General features: G+C 39.0%; 1 protein-coding gene across 1 annotated transcript in view; it reads right to left on the bottom strand.

Moving 5' to 3' along the window:
• Nucleotides 1–21,023, bottom strand: part of mrpl37 (mitochondrial ribosomal protein L37) — a 36,201-nt gene continuing 15,178 nt past the window's right edge. The window contains exons 4-8 of the mRNA XM_057828331.1: nt 20,689–20,877; nt 12,654–12,808; nt 2,528–2,659; nt 2,203–2,277; nt 1–163 (exon numbers count right to left, since the gene is read on the bottom strand). Coding sequence (XP_057684314.1) covers nt 80–163; nt 2,203–2,277; nt 2,528–2,659; nt 12,654–12,808; nt 20,689–20,877 — 635 coding nt within the window. The 3' untranslated portion in view covers nt 1–79. The remainder of the gene's footprint in view (nt 164–2,202; nt 2,278–2,527; nt 2,660–12,653; nt 12,809–20,688; nt 20,878–21,023) is intronic.

The raw sequence follows: 21,023 nt of genomic DNA on the forward strand, positions 1-21,023 counted from the left end.
TTTGGATTCTCTAATGGTTGTATTGATGTTTTGTACTCTGTAAAGAGTTATTATATTAATAAACCACAGTTGAGTTGACCTACACAGTGACAGCACCATGAAGGTTTAGGGCAAGAAATTTGGTGAATGTCTCTGGCTTGAATCCTGAAAGACCAGCTGGTACCTGAGAGAGGTAGACACACAAAAAAATATTTTTAATGGATTGAGTTACTACCATGCGCGGATATTGAGGGGGGTGAAGATGTCATTGCATGTAACTGACTTTCCTTTATATGAATTTAAAATTAAGACTTTGCCGGTAAAATGTCGTCTATAAAAATTGTAAAGCAACAAACATTAAATGAAATGAACAAAAAAAAAAAAAACAATTTTTTTTTTACAATGGGTCAAAATCATATTCGAACAGATCATGGGACTAGCACCTTAGAGGCGGTCATTTGCTTTGCTTAGCCAAAACCTCCTGAGGACAGAAGATGCAAGATGAATATAGGTAATTCTTTCAAACCTAAGCTTTCAAAAGCGACAAAAACAACTGAGCGAGAACCAAGGATTGAAGATGTGGACCATGAAATGTCGGAGAGCACTGCCAAAATGGTGAGCGGAGTTTCAGTTTGCCCTACTAAAGACACTAATTGTACAACAGACCCACCACCGGGCGTACCATATTGAATGGACGACAATCTTGGCCAAAAGGATAGCTGTCCTAGCCAAAAAGAATTTCCCTCAAAAAATGATGGGAAGCAAACACCCCCTGCCCCGGCCCAAGCTGAAATATTCAGTCAAAAGGGATGCGGCATCTGCTTCTCCACTAGGTAAGACAGAAAAAACGTGCGTGCTCACACCCCCTCGCACACACAGCTGTGTGCTAAAAAACTCCGCCTATGGAAGGCACAATGGATCGAATACCGCAAGACAATTTAACTCTCGACATGTCATAATATTATTGATTCAGCAACCTAACCTGAGTGTAGCAGTGATATATGATAAAATCTCCGATTATTTAATTATACCAGGTAAAGCGGGAATAAAACACAGTCAGCGCGGTCTTCAGGACGCAATGAGGAACGGACCGAGAGTAAATATCATGTTCAACTCATGCCGCTAGATAAAAAAAAAAAAAAAAATACCTGACTGCGGTTGTGAGCCGCTACAAACAGCGCCCAGTTGCTAGTTGATAACTTGCTACAAACATACGGCAACATACGGCTATGCTAGATATCACATATATCTAGAACTAGATGTGAAATGACAGACGACGGCCGTGTTAGATCATATACCAAGAACTAGATGGGAAATGACAGACATTTTCTCGCGTTAGTAAACAGGCACCATTTAAAGCAGTAGACTTCTCTAGAAGGCTCTGTTGTAGCGAACCTAATTACTTTTTATCAAAACCAAATCGGCAAAATCTTGACTTGAATCTATCTTTAAATGATGAAACACTTTTAAAACTTTCACGTCGAAAGTAGACTGAAGGGAAATTATGGAATAACGGGAGCAATTTTAACAACTTTAACGGCTGATGCACAACATTAAATTAATTGAATGTAGTTTAAAGCTGCCGATACAGTATGGGGACTTGAGTATTTTATTTACTGTTTTTAACGGTTAACTTGATACTGACATAGTAGTTTATTTAGCCTGAGAGGATTTTTGAACAATTTTGGAACTAGTATACAAAAAATTAAAAGCGGGGAGTTAGGGTTTGTGGCACATCAATAATCGATTTATAATCGAATCGGAGCCTCTGAATTGTAATCATAATCGAATCGTTAGGTGCCCAAAGAGTCCCACCTCTACTAATCACTGGCGCGCGCAGCCTCACATGAGACACAAATAAGGATCCAAACGGGACTGCTCATAGCTGCCGGGTGATGAGAAGAGCCATCGTCCACTCAGCAGCCGTGAGTTTTTTTTGAAGGTTCCTTCCATAAAAACAGATCTCAATAGGATCTTATTTCCCAGATTGATGTGCGGAATACATATTCATAGCAGATATATGGAACAATCAATCTACCTTGCCTGGTTACCTCATTGCAACAATAGACTGAGTGTCACAATTGTGCAGTGTTAGGATTGTTTGAAATTTGGAAATACCCAACCTCCGTTGTCTTTTATTGTATAGCATTTCTAGGTTGTGACCTCTCTACTATTCCATTTGAGAAACTGTTATTTGGGAATATTTACAAAGATAAGCTTTACCTTAAGTTGTTTCCTGTAGAAGAGGGGTCTGACGTTTGCAGAATCATAGAGTTCAGCATCTTCATCCAACCACACCTAAATCAAGTATATGGAGTCTATTAAGTCCAATATACACATACATACACCAAACACAATTGTGGGAATTTATTTTGGTAAATTATTTTGCGCCTTGGTTGCCTCATTTGCAATTTTTGATTCTGGTCAAGAATCTTCATTTCCATGCTTTCTCACTTTTAGTTTTTGGAAACTTGTGATTTTAGTGCTCATCAACCTTTGTCGAAATCCAAAAATTGTACAGACAAATAATGTTTTATTTAACAAAAACCTGGTTTTTGATGCCATCGTCTCCTTTCAGATCTGTGGTGTTGAGTTGAAAAACAATGAACTGGAAAAGTCTGCCGTCAGTCCCAACTGCCTGTATTGTGATAGGATGATCCAATACACGATAAGTCTTGGCCTGCATGTATTCAAATATGACAAGGCAGAAAAGAGGAAAATGAGATCAAAATAGAAAGCACTAAGTCAAATGTACCATTAATGTGCCAGATATTTGCGATACTGTAATAAAATTGAAATTCTTACTCCAATGTTTCTAAATATAACATTTTAGAGCTGTAATGAAAATACCTCAGTATTTTTACTCAAGGCTATCATTCCGTCAAACGGCAAAGCCCGAGATGATTGCATTTGAATGGTGTGATTCATGTGCGGTTTGGTAGGAACCACATGAAGTTGCGTAAGAGATGCGATGACAGTTAAAACCATTCCTTTACACTAAGATGAATAAGGGCTAAAAAGTACAATTACTTAGCCGACATACCTTACTAACCTACTCAGGAGTAGACAATAAAGGAAATTTTGAAGTTCACTGGCCCCACTATCAAAACCACTGACCCATGTCAACGCACCAGTTATTTATCCCAATAATCACCAAAAAGAAGAATTTGCTTGAAGAACATTTCTTTTTTTGGAGGTAGATTTAATGAAAAGTGCAGGAAATGGTGCAAAAACATGAATCTTATGCAAATAATCATATTCCCATTTCATAATAACTCCAGTATAGCCAACATGTTTTTTCCTGGGAACTCCAGGGGGAGAGAAGGAGAGCCCTGGCCGAAGCTTTCCCGTCTTCCACTTACCGCCCGCTGAAAGTCTCCCATGGCTCGGATGTCGTGGCAACAATTTAGAAGTCAAAGAGAGGCAATTATAGCTAACGATTTTCAAGCTAGACCATCGTTATGACGATATTATTTCAAAATGTATTTTCTGAACTTTTTTTGTGCTCCCGCTAAAATGTCCGGCGCACAGGCCAAGCGTTCCACTTTGCCTTGAAAAAAATGAAAGACAGAGCTCCTTCCCGCTAGCAGCCCCCCTCCCCCAAACTAGGCGGGAACTGCATTGGTTTATAGCACACGAGGATCATTGCTAGCAAGGAAAGACAAAAGCTTAAGTAGGCGGCTTCAACATCCTACAGATCCACTGTACAATGAGTGGCAAATTAAGAGTGCTGTACTTCAAACGCGTCCTGTTTATGAAAGTCGATTGTCATATGCTGGTGTTGTGCAGTGATAAGCAGACGTGACATCTGTTGCGTTTGTCAACTTTTTTAATGCTCCAACAACACTCGCGCACACACTAGATATCATCAAATAGCAACCCAGATGTGTTACCTTAGATCCCATGCCATTGGCTGTGTGAGCCCAGAGTGATCATGGGACAGGTAGTCCATATACTATATCGATGAATTATTAACCGCCATGAGTGAATGTAAGTTAAACAGGCCAAATCAATCCATACCAGTGACCATAGATAATGCTGCAAATATTGTTAATTCAGTAAGTGACCCAGATGGACTCAGACCACAAATAGGATGTTTTGCTCATGTGGTAAACCTAGCTGCTAAGAGAGCTGTAGCAATCAGCAATGTGCTCCGCCTCAATTTACAAACAGTAAAGATTGTTCTGAGCACTTTTTTCGGATCAGTAAGAAGTAAGCACATAAATATTATGCAATGAAATGCATGTTTATATGATGGCATTGTTATTTTTGCTTGTTAGCAAAAATAAATAAATAAATAAATAAATAAATAAATAAATAACACTTGCATTTTTTGTTTCAGAGCATTAAATGTATATAATCTAAATGAAAATCTTGTCCCTCGTATTGAAAATCGTACCGAGCTGTGACTTAACTGTATCGTTGCATCCCTAATAGACCATATGCTTGTCTTTGATCGGCAAAGCGCAACGTCATCAAAACACGGAACCACTGGGAAATAGTGAAATAGGATCTTTTCCAGATAAGCCACGCCATTAATGCAAAAGTGCATGCGCGAAAAGTTAAGCCGCGCCACCTGTGCCTGATCCAAATTAGGGCTGCAGCTATCGATTATTTTAGTAGTCGATTAATCGATGAACCAGTTAGTTCGAATAATCGAGTAATCCGACAAAGAACATGAAGAATTAAAAGACCTGAGCTGAGCCTCAAACAGTACAAAAAATAGATAAATGAGGATCTATGTACAACAAAAGAACAATTGGCTAACTTACATAAAAAAGTCCGCTAGCTTAAATGCTATAAAATGCTAAAGTTTTTTTTTTTTTTTTTTTTTACAATGCTCTTAACAAATGGTTCAGGCACATATTCCCACAAAAAACGGTTAAATATACTCATAAATTAAATTACGAATGCACTAAAAAAACATCAGCTCAAACAAAAACTTAGCTTATGTTGGTCTTAACAGGGAGCAGCTGGATTCAGCCATGTGAAATGAGGCAGACAAGAGGGCAGTGTATCCATCCAAATCAACTAAATGCAAACCATTACAACCCCACTTTAATTAAACGAATCCTCAAAGCAACAAAATTTAATTTGAATCTTTTTTTTTTTTTCTACTCGAATACTCGAGTTAATCGATTAATCGTTGCAGCACTACTCCAAATTAATGCATGCACTCAAGCTTGACCCATTTCTGGGTTAGGTACAGCTACCTCTAGGGTCAGCTACTTGTGTGACTTGGTTTGGAGGCAAAGGTACCAATACAGACGTCTTCATTCAAAGTATTAATGATATGTCCCAATTTCACCCTCTTTAATAAAAACTAAAAGTACAAGTTTCATATCCTCTTTTTTAGGTGGCGGCGGTTAACTTTTTGTTGGGGCTTATCTGGAAAAGATCAGCACTTTGAGGACCTTTTGGGTTTTTGTAAAGGGCTATGGAAATCAATTTTGATTGATTGATCGACACATTTTTTATACTGGCCTGTGGTTGGCGCATTCTGAAGGCCCTGACGGTTTGTACGTCCGTTTATATTGTCGACCTCTGCTACTGCTTGTCCCAACTGTTCTTTTTACAAAGAGTAGGTAGTGGTTTCATTTTAGAAGCCCTGAACCTGCCTGCTAGTGTGGAAAAAGTTGACCGCCTACATGGCATTAATGGAAAGGAAGTGATGTAATTAGGTGCGCCATCATCATCATCTTGCATCATGCACTGTAAATAATGCCGGTAACATTGGAGATTCTTCTTCGACATCTTGCGGGTTGTATTTTAGACACCTCGATTTTACCTGGTCAGGCCTTTGTAAAGATGAATAAGGAATAGTGCTGCAAAGATTAATTGAGTAACTCGATTAGAAAAAAGCTTCGAATCAAATTTTGCTGCTTTGACTATTTGTTTAATTGGAGTGGGGTTGTAATGGTTTGTTTTAAAAGTGTTTGCATTTAGTTGGGTGGATACAATGCCCTGTATTGGCAACAGTGAATATGACATAATTCGTTTAACATGGCTGAATCCAGCTGCCCCCTTAAGACCAACATATGTTTTGTTTGAGACAATGTTTTTTTTTTTTTTTAATGCATTTGTCATTTAGTTTATAGGTGTATTTGTCTGTTTTTAGTGGGAATAGGTATTTGAATGATTTATTAAGAGCATTGTAAGAAGAAAAACGTTAGCATTTTATAGCATCTAGCTTAGTGGACTTTTGTCATGCAAGTTATCCAATCGTTCTTTTGTTGTACTTCGACCGTCATTTTTTTTTTTCATACCGTTTGAGGCTAAGCGCATGTATTTTATTTTTAAATGAAAGTGCAACCCTTCACAGTTTGTAAGAACACTCGGGAAATTTATTTTGTATTCGCATCTTTTAAAAGAGCAATCTTATCAAGCCTTTGTCTTACGTTTCCCAAAATTTATTCAGCAACACATTACATGTTCCTAATCCAATGACTCGATTATTCAAACTAATAAATTGATAGATTAACCGACTACTAAAATAATTAATAGCTGCAGCCCTAATAAGGAATACATTCGGAGAAAGCTATGTACGATTGTCGAAAAATTGGATGTACAACATCAGCAACATATTGATGTTGGATGGCGGTTTTGCAATCATTTAACAAGCAACAGACATCAACAAATGTGACCTACCATTTGTGACGTATGCTTGTTATATACTCCATAATTACTGTAAAGCCTTAAAGGACCAACTAAATAAACAGACAAAGGTTGCAGTTGTAAGGTACGACGAGCAAAGATAGCGCAAGAATGGAAAATAAAGGCGACAACAAACTAGTGAAGGACTGACCAGATTTCTCATCCCGTATGTCGTTTGTGTTTATTAAAATCTTTTTATAAGACCTGTTTACTATTGTTGAACGCTTTCATTTAAAAATGTAATATATGACGGCTCTGTGGTGTGTCATTGTATTTTTCTCGCAAAAGGTTGTCCTCCAAGGATTTATTTTCCATGATGCCTCGATCGCATATTTTTGCAAATGAGTCAGAATTAGGGGTGGGCGATATGGCCTTAAACACGTATCACGATAAATTGAGCAGATTTACCTCGATAACGATAAATGACGATAAATTCGCCCAAGCGGACTGTTATATAATTTGAAAATCTGAATCAATGCATGAAATACAGATTAACAGTTTCTTGTTGATTTACTTACCAGCATTCAATTTGATATATTTAACAATTGTACATGCAGTCTAAACATTAAGTTTATAAAAATGTATTGTAAACAATAAGAATTCAAGTATGAGCATTTATAACGGCGTGTATGGCTTGAACAATGTACATTGTCAAAAACTGTGTACATTGTCAGAATCAATATGCCTGTGCAAACATGTCATTGTAACACAAATGACTTGCAGCTTGAACAGGACACTTCAAAAAGACAATTTATTGTTAATGGCTGCTGTGACATAATTATTCAATACAAGTGTTTACTTTATGGTTTCAGGGGTTTTTTCCCCCCCAGTGCATTTTTTAATAAATGCACGCATACATGAACCCCCAAACAGACAGACAGACACACATTAAAGCTATATTGATCTTCTGCAAATGAAACACTTAAGATTTTATGATAGCAATAATACATAATACATACAGAAAAATAGCTGGGGCCATTTCTCTGTCATATTCACCGTTGGATTGTGCTTTAAGCTGAATGCTTTACCATCACAAAAGCTATCTGAGAAATCACACACAGACAGATACAAAATAACGCGACATAGTAATTGCTGGATGCAGTCCGTGCCCAATCCACTCATTAAGTTCAGCCGTTTCGACAAGGTTAGAGCCCGACTCCATCACGTTCATTTGTAGCGTTAGCCGCTAGCGGCCGCTAGCGTTAGCCTGTGGCCTGGCTACCAGTAGAAAGTACTGAAAGCAACATCTCCGGAAATCGTGAGATGCCACCAAGAGTCTACTAAATGTCGGGTGAGAGTTTGGCGAACCTCCCTTAAGCCACACTCCATCACGTTTTGCTTGTAGCGTTAGCTGCTAGCGTTAGCTTACCAGGCTTCTGTTTGATTGGCTTCCCGATGATCACGTGACTCTCTATGTAAGCACATTGACTGTTTTCTTAAAGGGGAATGAACATAGACGAACAACACAGAGTCAAAGCGGGATGAAAAGACTATTTTCTTGTTTTATTAATTTACCGAATTTACCGACATGGTCAAAATTACGTCGGTCATCGTGAAGAATTTCGGTTACGGTAAATTTTCGGTTTACCGCCCTGCTCTAGTCAGAATCACCTGATTTTGGGAAATTTGCCGATACCAAGTCCCGATCCAATACACACACACACACACACACACACACACACACACACACACACACACACACACACACACAAAAGTATTTTCTTAAAAAAAAAAATAAAATAAAATTTGAACAAAAGTTCCAAACGTATTGCAATGCTGTACTGTTAAAGCGTAAATTCAGGATTTTTGCCATTAGGTTTTATCTTCGAGTTAGCGGTGGTTTAGTTAGTTGGTGGACTTGATTTCAACAAATTCCGTTTTGTATGCAAATTATTTGTTATTTTCATGCTCCAGACTGGCTAAGCCAGCACGAGGCAATGGCACCATTATAGCATGCCAATAAAAAAACAACATATGCACACATGAAAATCATTGATGACCCATGCAATAGTGTTAGTGGCTATGCTTTCAGGATAAAGTTATTAAAACTTACTATTGCCTGTCAATAATTGCAGTATGAACAGCAACATTTGTAATCCAGAAGCTCTGCTGAGGAGCAGGGCGGAGTGATATCACATCTGTTTATTTTTTCACTGCTATTTTTTTATGTCATAGACAGCAGCGAGTGACCAGTTTATATTTTTCCACGTGCTTCATAGGGAATTTGTGGAAACTTTCCTTTGACCATTTCTTCTGTATGTTTCAACAGCCTCTAAATGCACATTTTGCCATGTTGCCGGCAGCAGACTGATGCTGCATTCGAGGAAAGGGGGAAGTCAAAGAGTTTTCAACCTCTGATCTGAAAAAATGTCATTAGTACGCCTCCACTATTTGATCGCTTATGAGAAGTCATGTTTGCTGGAGGTCAAAATGTTTTTTGAACGCCAAAATAAAAAACAGCTTGTGGCGATCAGCCATCTTAGCTGTTTACATTCGCTTGGAATGCTTCAAGGTCGCAACTGGTACCCTCCGAGTGGGATGAGTCTGACTACGCACCTTCCTCGAATGCGGCGTGAGAACGAGTGACCGAAGCACTCCTCTTTATTGGGGTCGTATTACGCATCTAACAAAATAGTCCTGCAGAATGAAATGAATTACGGCAGTTTAGTGTGACATTGTTTTGGCAGCAGGGGTGTTTTGAAACAATGATCTGTGTTTTGAATTTATTTGACTATGTTGGATCAGTTCGTAGATCTGTATCGTTTTTTCTTAATAGGCATTCTATAATGGTGCCACTGACTCACGCTAGCTTAGCCACTCCAGAGCCCTGAAACCAACAAATAACTTGCAAACGAAACAGAATTTGTTAAAATCAACTCCACCAACTATGCTAAGCCTAATGTCAATAATCCTGAACTTCCGCTTTAATAGTACTTCCTCTTCCGCTTTTTCTGGGAGTGTTGCGTAACATAACACAAATATTTTTTGTTTCTTTGGGCAATGACATTGTATTTCAGGATGTTTTGTTACTTTTCAGCCTTTAAAAAAGCCAAAGCCCAAAAAATATATGGCGGAAAACTCTCAGGTGAGTTCCGCTCTGAGACCCCCAATTTGGCCAACTTTTAAAATTGTCCGATGTACATCATTGAAAAGCTTAAAATCTCAATTTTCTGGGGGAAGGAAAATTTTGAACAAGAGGGCATTAAAAAAAATAAATAAATAAATAACAGCCAAACCCTACCTTTGTGAAGCTGGCCCCCCATCAGACGCAAATTTATATAAAAATTATGTCAATCGTTTGTGCTATGATTGTGCTGGTTTGTGCTGCAAAAAGTTTCGTTTGTGCCATCATCGTTTTGCAGTTATTAAACATTGTTTTTTATTTTAAAAAAAAATAAATAAATAAATAAAAAAAACATTGTTTTTTAGGTCATCCAGAGTTCACCCAGCCCCCCATCTGCGGCGGAATGGCACCCCAGTGGTGTCATTTGATTCTGCCTCGTTAGTGCTGGATTGTGCTGCAAAAAGTTTTGTTTGAACTGCTACGGTTTTCGAGATATTCATAAAAATGTCTAGTGATGACGTCATGCGCAGCCCCCCATCTGCGGCGGAATGGAATGGCGATGATGCCATTTTTTTCTTCGTCGTTAGTGCTGGTTTGTGCTGCAGAAAGTTTCGTTTGTGCCATCATCGTTTTGCAGTTATTAAACATTGTTTTTTAGGTCATCCAGAGTTCACCCAGCCCCCCATCTGCAGCGGAATGGAACCCCAGTGGTGTCATTTGATTCTGCCTCGTTAGTGCTGGATTGTGCTGCAAAAAGTTTTGTTTGAACTGCTACGGTTTTCGAGATATTCATAAAAATGTCTAGTGATGACGTCACGCGCAGCCCCCCATCTGCGGCGGAATGGAACGGCGATGATGCCATTTCTTTCTTCGTCATTAGTGCTTGATTGTGCTGCAAAAAGTTTTGTTTGAACTGCTACGGTTTTCGAGATATTCATAATAATGTAAAGTGATGACGTCACGCGCAGCCCCCCATCTCCGGCAGAATGGAACGGCGATGATGCCATTTCTGTCTTCGTCGTTAGTGCTGGATTGTGCTGTAAAAAGTTTTGTTTGAACTGCAGTTTTCGAGATATTCATAATAGAGCCTAGTTCGGGCCTAAAAAATCCAGCCTGACCTGATACGGCCCACTGGTATTGAGGCCCGACCCGGCGCGAGCCCGATCAATTAACTAGATTTGCAGGCCCGAGCCCGAAAAACCCGATTTAAAAACTTTTTTTATTTGTTGTAGTGACGCGGGGAAAAAAACGCAGCAGCAATTTATTTTCATTTCTTCGAGTTGGCAGAAAAAACGCAAGTTTTCTTAATGTTTAAATAGTCTACATATTTTTATGATCATTATAAAAACATTACACAACGAAATAACGCTGGGAAAGTTTAATATTAAAACAAATATATACGGTTTTGCAGACACACAGAGGAGAAGATTCAAAAGGATCACATTTGTCTTGCCTTTGTGTGCATAAATAAAAGTGTCTTTCGTAACGAATTCACAGTTGTCAGAAAAAAAAAGTTTACTCAATATTTAAATAGTCTACATATTTTTATGAGAATTATAAAAGCATTTACACAACGAAATAACGCTGGGAAAGTTTGTTAAATATATTTCTGAGTGTGTAGGATATTGTTCTCACATGGACGCACCTCTCTGACAAGGAGAGGGAACAGCAGCAAAAAAACAAAAACAAAAAAAAACTACAAATGCTTTGAAATAACATTCTTTATTGTAATGACAAGAATACCAAAAATTAATTATAAAAAAATAAAAATGAAATAAAAGCTTTTAAACTGCGGGCCGGCCTTGACTGCAGTCTGCAACTTGCGGTCTCATGTCCTGCTCTTTATTCCTGTGAAATAAGGGAAATAATTAGACTGGCTCGGACTAAAAATGGCGATTTGAACAGCAGGATATTATGGCTTACTTACAGTGTTTATATTTTTTGGTCGTCGTCGTGCAGGAATAAGATTGCGTCCACTGGCAGGTTTCAGTGACGTTCTCCGCTGATCTATTGTGCGGCCTGCAGCGCTGAAAACTGACGTCATCACTTTACATTATTATGAATATCTCGAAAACCGTAGCAGTTCAAACAAAACTTTTTGCAGCACAATCCAGCACTGACGACGAAGAAAGAAATGGCATCATCGCCGTTCCATTCCGCCGCAGATGGGGGGCTGCGCGTGACGTCATCACTAGACATTTTTATGAATATCTCGAAAACCGTAGCAGTTCAAACAAAACTTTTTGCAGCACAATCCAGCACTAACGAGGCAGAATCAAATGACACCACTGGGGTTCCATTCCGCCGCAGATGGGGGGCTGGGTGAACTCTGGATGACCTAAAAAACAATGTTTAATAACTGCAAAACGATGATGGCACAAACGAAACTTTTTGCAGCACAAACCAGCACAATCATAGCACAAACAATTGACATAATTTTTATATAAATTTGCGTCTGATGGGGGGCCAACTTCACGGAGGTCGAAAACCTATCTGGAGGTGAGAGCACGCTGGAGCATAATTAAAGACGCCATGTCTTTATTGAGATATTATCGCTTACTTACCTTGTTTTGATCCAAAACCTCTGTGTAGCATGTATGACTGAGTGTCAAGACATAGCTGTGAATGGCCACAGCTGGACTTTTGGGGGATTTTATGGGTGAAATATGATAATATAACAAGGGTCGCAATACAGAAATCGCAGACATCAAGGAGTGGTCGTGATTTTCTTTTTCATGTATGCACCCTCTCAAACTCCCCCCCCCCCCATTTTTCTTTGTTTGGATCGATTATTTATCATCTAAATGAATCTGCTATGGCAGCATATAGACATATTGTTCTATCAAACACAACAGTTATTTTAGCTTAAAATCCAGCAGTTTCTTTTAAAGAGGAGTGCAAGAGCAGAAACTGAAGAAATGTCTCAAATGAAAAAACCTAGCAGAGACACACTTACCCCATATAGTCTACGTGCATGGACCAGCGCATTTCCAAAAAGGAACATGATCATCTTTGCTCTAAACTGCTCTGGGCGAAGCTTGCAGCGAGGATCATCTCCCTCCAGGAAGTAAATCGTGTGGGCATGTCGGTAAAAATGTTGTTCTTTGAAACCTGATAGAAAAAAATAAAGTGATAATAAAAATGACACCATGGTTAGCATGACACCTTACAGTTCTGAGATCAAGGATCGTATCCTGGGAACTGGGCTTCCTTTCTAAAGTTTAGGTTATGTACACAAATATAAGGGATGACAATTTTCAGCATTGCGCTGTAGTAACAATACTAACAAGTAACAGTTTGACCTTGACGTGATTTGTGAAAGCTATATGTTTCATATAGGACGTAATATAAACTCATCTTTGCATCATGGCTTTCTCTCTTGACTTTTTCCCTCACTCAAGCTCTCCTGTTTACCATAATTTTCGGACTATAAGGTGCACCTGACTACAAGACGCCACCCACCAAATTTGACAAGAAAAAGGCATTTGTTCACCGATAAGCCACACTGGACTATAAACTGCAGCTGTCCTCACTCACTGTATTATGGGATATTTACACCAACAAATATTAGGCGGGAACACTTTATTTGACAGCTGCATCATAAGACTGTCATAACATCAAATCAAATCAACCACCGTGAAGGTTTGAACCAATTGGCTTCATTGCTTCAAGATTTGGCCACCACTGCTTCCTTGGGGGAGACAGTCAACCTCTGCAGCCACCTGCTGTCAACGCTGTTGTTGTGCAACTAGCATGCATTGCATTGCTACGGATAGAGATAATCAAAATTCATGTTCTGTGCTAATTATTTCTTAATTTACTGTTCCATTTGTTTAATTAATTGCTACTTATGGTATTTTGTAACACTATTTGACAGTGGGTCCAAAATTATAATTAATTACGTCATATTTATGACATGACACTGCCATAAGCATTAATGAATGCCTATGACAGATGTCATTTTTAAAGTTGCACCGATACCGATACCAGTATCGGCAGGGGGCGCTGATCCGGCCCGAATAGGTGGTATCGGTATCGACGAGTACCAACATTTAGGGCGCCGATACCATCTTCTGGCATCACTTGAACGCAAATGTGCTGTCCTCGCCATGTGAGCTAACATCCCAAATCCCGATGTATGACATCTGTATGTCTTTGTCTCGAAATTATCAAACGAAATAAACACCTTCGTCTTTAAAATTAAGAATGTTCGCTACAACGCATCTCCGCGACGTTAAACTGCTTATCTAACGTGGCATTTACAAATGATTTGCATGCGTGAGCTAGCGACTGCTGTAGTAGCGACGATTGGATCAGAAAGGTTAAGACCGTGGGAGACTAAGCAAACTCATGGTTTCATGATGAACAATGAGTGGCAAATTAAGAGCGCCATACTTCAAACTCGTCCTGTTTATGAAAGTCGATTGTCATATACTGGTCTTGTGCAGTGATGAGCAGAAGAGACTTCTGTGGCCAGAAAACACACAAGCGCGCACACTAGATATCATCAAATAGCAACCTAGATGTTCTATGTTAGATCTATACATGGGCGATATGACGATATAAAACCGTCTCACGATCTTAAGTGCTGAAGGTACATATTTTTTAGGACATCGTTATACCGCGTTTTATTAACTTTTATTTCAAACCCACTCACTCCCTTTCTCCCTTTTTACACTTCCTCGTCAGGCTCTCTAGTCTAGGCCAATCAATAGACTGGAAAGTGAGTGACGCCGCCCAGTAGCACACGCCCACTGTTACCACTTTCACAAAGGAGGTGTGCGTCATGGCGGAGGCAGCAGAGAGCGAGCTTAGCGAGGCAGAAGAGTTTACCACTAAGAAAAACTCCACATCGATTGTTTGGAACTGGTTTGGCTTCAAAGTGGAAGATATAGATCAAAAAAACATAATTTGCAAGATTTGCAAGGAACACGTAAAGGCAAGTGACGGCAACACATCAAACTTATTCCACCATTTGAAACGAAAGCATCCAAAGAAATATACTGAGAGCCAAACTGCCAAAGCTAAAAAGCCAACCTCCGCTACAGCTCCAAAGCAACAAAAACTTTCGGATGCTTTCCTAAAATGCACTCCCTACGAGAAACGTGGTAAACGATGGAATGACATTACTGACGCAATAACCTTTTATCTGGCAAAAGATATGTGTCCTATTCAAACAGTTGATGGAGTCGGTTTCGCGAAAATGATTAAAGTTTTAGATCCTCGCTACCAGCTGCCTAGTCGAAAATATTTCTCAAACACGGCAATTCCGACCATGTACGCACAGTGCACAGAGACTGTCTGTGACAAAGTGAAAGAAGTGAAGTTTTTTGCCACAACAAGTGATCTCTGGTCCAGCCGAACTGCCGAGCCGTATCTCGGGCTGATGATACAATTCATTGACGGCCAGTGGGAACTGTGCAATGCAACGCTACAAACAACATATTTCCCCGCGGTCCACACAGGGGAGCAGATCGCCATGGGACTAAGAGATGCGCTGGAAATGTGGCACCTTGATGAAAAAAATATGACCTCAATGACGACGGACAGCGGCACAAACATGATCAAGGCCTTTGAGCTCAACGGCTGGACTCGTTTACAATGCTTCGGACACGACTGCATTTGGCAATTGGTGAGTAGGCTAAAAATGTTTAATAATTTTGGTGTAATATTATAATGTTATTATATTTATATTAAAATCATTGTTGGCTAAATTAAACGTATTATAGCCTATTTACTACAGCTGTCAGTATTACAGCTCTTCACTGTTTTTTCAGCATGCAATACAAAAATAAAGGGGGTCATTTTTCAATTGTGAGTGCAAACTGAAAAATTCAGTGCTTCTTTTTAGCTATCTTGCATAATAATCATAATGATTACATTGTGGATATGAAGGTTTCTATAATACAACAAAAATAATAAATCTGTGTAATGGGAAGAATATAATGTAACAGGTTGTGAAATGTGTAAGTAACTCTTTTGCGCATGCAATTTGTTTTGTACGTAAATGGCCCTAAAAGTCCAAAAAGAGTAGGCAGAAGCAGGCTTAAAGGGACATGCCCCTTTTCTATTTTTTATACATGAGGAGTCAGTCACTGTATTTTCTCGAATGAAAAGTCTGTCTAGCTTAATCTTGTTATTGTGTTTTGTTTTTAGAGAATGGATCCAGGGACCCTCGGATTGAAAGAGTGATTTCGGTCTGCAAAAAAGTAGTCGGCACTTTTTCATTCAGCTGGAAAAAGAAGCGAGCTCTGATGGAAGCTCAAACAAGTCTAGGTCTTCCCCAGCTAAAACTAAAAACTGAATTACCAACTCGTTGGGGCTCCAGATTGGCGATGGTTGAGAGAATACTGGAGAATTCCAAGGCCATCTCACAAGTCTTAAAAGCTGACAAGAAGACAAAACATCTCGTTCCTACATGGCAAGATCTTGACGTCATGGAGTCTTTGAAAAAGGCCCTGGGACCACTAAAAGACTTTACAGATGCGCTGTCAGGGGAGGATTATGTCAGTGTGTCTTCTGTGAAGCCTGTTCTCCATCTTCTCCAAAACAGCCTGTTGCAGCCAGAGGAAGATGACACTGGACTGACAGTACAAATTAAGACCAAAATAGTTGCCTACATCACAGAAAAATACAAAGACCCTGCTACTGATGCTTTGTTGGACATGGCATCACTTGTAGACCCAAGATTTAAGACCCAATATTTTAAGAGTGAAAAGAGAGAAGAAATTCTGTCTAGAGCCATGGCAGAGCTACAGGATCTCCATTGTGATTCAGCATCTGATGACCCAGGGCCTTCTTCTACAGCAGCCCAGGAACCACAGCCAGCAAAGAAAACAAGAAAGAGTCTGGCTAGTTTTCTGAAAACAGCTGCAGTTCCAACTGATTCCGCAGCAGAGCCCACATTGAAAGAAGAGATCGAAGGGGAGCTCCATTCTTATTTGGCCCAACCAAATGTGGACAGTGAGATGGACCCTCTGGTCTGGTGGAAGGCTCATCAGGTGAACTTTCTGAAATTGAGTCAACTTGCACAAAAATATTTGTGCATCCCTGCAACAAGTTCTCCTTCAGAGAGAGTCTTTAGCACAGGAGGCAATATTGTGACATGCCAAAGAGCTTTACGTAAACCAGAAAAAGTGGACAAACTGATATTTCTATCAAAAAACTTGTGAATTTCTTGAACTTTTTTTTTTTTTTTTGTACGTATAGTAAGTTCATGATTACTGCATAATGACTGCCATATACTTTGCACTGAAGGCTGAACCAAATTGGCAGCAGCAACATGTTTTAGAGCTTACTGTATTGGTTACTTGAATATTGGGCACATTTGCACAGTGCGTTTTTTTAATATGTTTTTTCCCTTTTTGAGTGACTTTTTTACTATATGGCTGCTATATTGTATATGCACACAACCAAGGTCAGATTGGGACCAGCACATTTAAAAGTTTACTAGTTTCTTTAGTCATTGACCTTAGGTATTCAAATAATGTTACTATTGATATTTGTTTAATATATTGTAATTTTGCACAGTGCATTTCCGTTTTGTTGAAAATACTCTCTCCTTTTTGAGTAATTTAATGTTTACTACTATATACAGTTGCTAAATTTTTTTGTATTTGCACTGAATCAAACTCAGATTGGCTGCGTTAGTTGGCACAAGCACATTTAAAAGTTTACTAGTTTCTTTTGTTATTGACCTTAAGTATTTGATGATGTCATGAGTGTTACTATTGATATTTGTTTAATATATTGTAATTTTGCACAGTGCATTTCCGGTTTGTTGAAAATACTCTCTCTTTTTTGAGTAATTTAATGTTTACTACTATACAGCTGCTATATTTTTTTGTATTTGCACTGAATCAAACTCAGATTGGCTGCGTTAGTTGGCACAAGCACATTTAAAAGTTTCCTAGTTTCTTTTGTTATTGACCTTAAGTATTTGATTATATCATGAGTGTTACTATTGATATTTGTTTAATATATTGTAATTTTGCACAGTGCATTTCCGTTTTGTTGAAAATACTCTCTTTTTTGAGTAATTTAATGTTTACTACTATACAGCTGCTATATTTTTTGTATTTGCACTGAAACTCAGATTGGCTGCGTTAGTTGGCACAAGCACATTTAAAAGTTTACTAGTTTTCTTGCATTGTGTTATTCACCCATATTCATAGTACAGTGGTACCTCTACATACGATCGCTTCGACACACGAACTTTTCGACATCCGACGTAAAATTTGACTCGCCATTTGTTTCTACATCCGACGACATGCTCGAAATACGACGACAATGGCAGCACCGCAGACGAATGCACGGCGGATTTTCTTGTGTGACAAATCAACACAGGTTTCAGAAAAGGTTGGTACAGGTGGTTAAACAAGGAAAAAGTTGATGCTTACCTTCTAAATGAAGATGCAAATGACAGAAAAATATGAGCGTGGGGTGGGCATCCGTGAAATGGCTCAACAATACATCTCCACGGTCCTCCTCCGACCATCGTTCGCCAGTCTTTATAAGTTAAGCTGACAATTCTTATTGTGGTAACATCTCCAAAGAAATCGCCAGCTTCGCCACGTTTTCATCATTTCTTTCACAACTTATTCAACACAAAACGCCTGCTGTCTGCCGCAATTGACGGTGTTCTCAAGAGAACATTCAAAGTGAAAGTGAAACTCAAGCTCACCGGTCCAGGCACGTCAGCCCCGCGGTGCGTTCAGGTACACAAAAAAACGTCCGCCTTATTAGAACCCGATTCGTTACACTATTACAGGAATTATTATTATTCTTTTTATTATATTATTCCAATTTTGATTTATAATTTATTTGTTTTGCTACGTGTAATTGCCATTTGTAATGGCACCAGCAGTATTTTTTAAGGATTTAGTGCAGGTTTTTGGACTGTGGAACGAATTAATGGAATTATAATGTATTCCTATGGGAAAATCCTGCTCGACATACGACCATTTCGACTTACAAACAAGGTCCTGGAACGGATTAACTTCGTATGTAGAGGTACCACTGTATTGAGTTTTTAATAAATATCTTTCAAAATATCTTACTCAATGTTTTATTTTAAGTGTTTTAAAAATATCGTGATAATATCGAAACCGTGATATTGTCTTGGGAATACCGTGATATATATTTTTTCCCATATCGCCCAACCCTAGTTAGATCCCATGCCAACTCTCGCGCGCACACACTAGATATCAAATAGCAACCTAGATGTGCTACATTAGATCCCATGCCATTAGCTGTGTGAGCCCAAAGCGACGCGTAGTCCATATACTACAGTGATGAATTAGAAACCGCCATGACTGAATGGAAGTTAAGCAGGCCAAATTAATCCATACCAGTGACTATAGATAATGCTGCAAAAACTGTTAATTCAGTACATGTTACAGATGGACTCGGACCACAAATAGGATGTTTTGCTCATATGGTTCAGGGGTGGCATGGCTCAGTGGGAGGTAAGTTGTCCCCCAACCCAGAGGTTGTGGGTTCAATTCTCCGCCCTGATGATCTCGTCTAAGTGCGCCATTTTACAAACAGTAAAGATTGTTCTCAGCACTTTTATACAAAATTTCTTCAGATCAGTAAGAAGTAAGCACATAAATATCATGCACTAAAATGCTTGTTTATATGATGGCACTGTTATTTTTGCTTGTTAGCAAAAAAAAAAAAAAAAAATAACAGCTGTATTTTCTGTTTCAGAGCATTAAATGTATAGAATTGTATCGAAAATCGTACCGAACCGTGACTTAACTGTATCGTTGCATCCCTTATACGTACATATATATATATGTATTTTTTTTCCACACAGATTGGTATCGGAATGGTATCGGTGCAATACTAGTCATTTTGTGTATCTGGCAAATTATCTCACTTTTGAATGAATATAAAAATTTGTGCTGGAAATAAATGGAGTTAGTGACATAATTCATAATATCATTCATGTCCATGATAGTGTCATGTCATAAATTATGACGGTCTTATGGCAGACTTATGACGCCGCTGTCAAAGAAAGTTTTACATATTCACCCAAATAAATCAACAAATAAACCACACTGGACTATAAGCTGCAGGATTCAAAATGAGGGAAAAAAACGGCTTATAGTCCGAAAATTACATCATTTCTGATGACACGCTTCATCCTATAGAAATATGAAAAGGGGAAACTCCTTTTCATCAAAAAATAACTTCTATAAAAACAAATTATTCAATCAAAAGGGTTTTTTCTCACATTTTTAGTCTGCCCAAGCGCTAAGTGTTAGCTAAGTTGTAGCATTAAATTCAACATGTCTTGAGGGGGAAGGAGAGGCAAGGCGTGGGTAACGGGAAGTGGTGCACGGAGGACGGGACGAGACGGGAGCTTTGCTGTACACGTCAAAGCAAAGGAGGAAATCGGGGGGAAAAAAGGGGCAGCAGTTGCCACAGAGTGTTTCAGCAGCTGCCACCGACAGAAAAGAGACATTTGACAATTTCTTATACATTTGTGAATGGTTCAGAAAATTGTTCCGACGATGTTTTTAACTAGGCAATGAACTATAGTGCCTGGCGGTCCAGAGCCTTATTTTCACCAAACATGCTTGAAAACGACCATATCAGGTCAGGCGGGTTCACGCTTGCCTCCCTTCTCAATGTGCTCCACTTTGGCAATTAAAACCCAAAATTAGGTTTTGCCTGACAACGCGGAATTCACCCAGACTCTCTGGGCCAGCGCGAGTGAAAATAGTGTGTCTGGCAGCTATGAGAGCGGCGCGCGCTGCTTGGAGGTCCAAACTACAGGGCATTATCAATCGCGCTTTAAAAAAAAATGAAACGCATCAAAGGGAATTTGTGTTAACGCTGTTACTAACATGTTGACAGATCTAATTATAAATATAGAGAATAATAAAGCTATAGAAGAGTTCAAATTAGGCTCACCTCCACACATTATTGTTTAACGCACAGTAGATAATCCATCCTGAGACAAAGAACACAGAGCCACTCACCTGTGCAGTTTTTCTCAGCATCGTATGTGTGCACTTTCTGAAGGTCCACCGTAGGAGACACGGGATAAAACGTTTCAAGAGCTTGGTCTGCGGTGTTCAACACTTCCTGTTCCCCAGAGACCCGTGGTAGAGGATCCATGCTTTTATACAGTAAGCCATTTTGACCCCGAACCATGAACAAGTTTTTGCCTGGTGCACAAAAATAGAAAAAATAGATATTTTCAATGCACTAATAATTTTAAGGACCATGAATCAAATGTCAAATTTAATTCTTGACCAGGAATAAAATAAGTTTAATTCATACAGCAGAAGTTCTCAGGACAAGACTCACCATG

Source organism: Corythoichthys intestinalis, chromosome 22 (assembly GCF_030265065.1).
Source record: "Corythoichthys intestinalis isolate RoL2023-P3 chromosome 22, ASM3026506v1, whole genome shotgun sequence".
In the NCBI taxonomy this organism is placed as follows: domain Eukaryota; kingdom Metazoa; phylum Chordata; class Actinopteri; order Syngnathiformes; family Syngnathidae; genus Corythoichthys; species Corythoichthys intestinalis.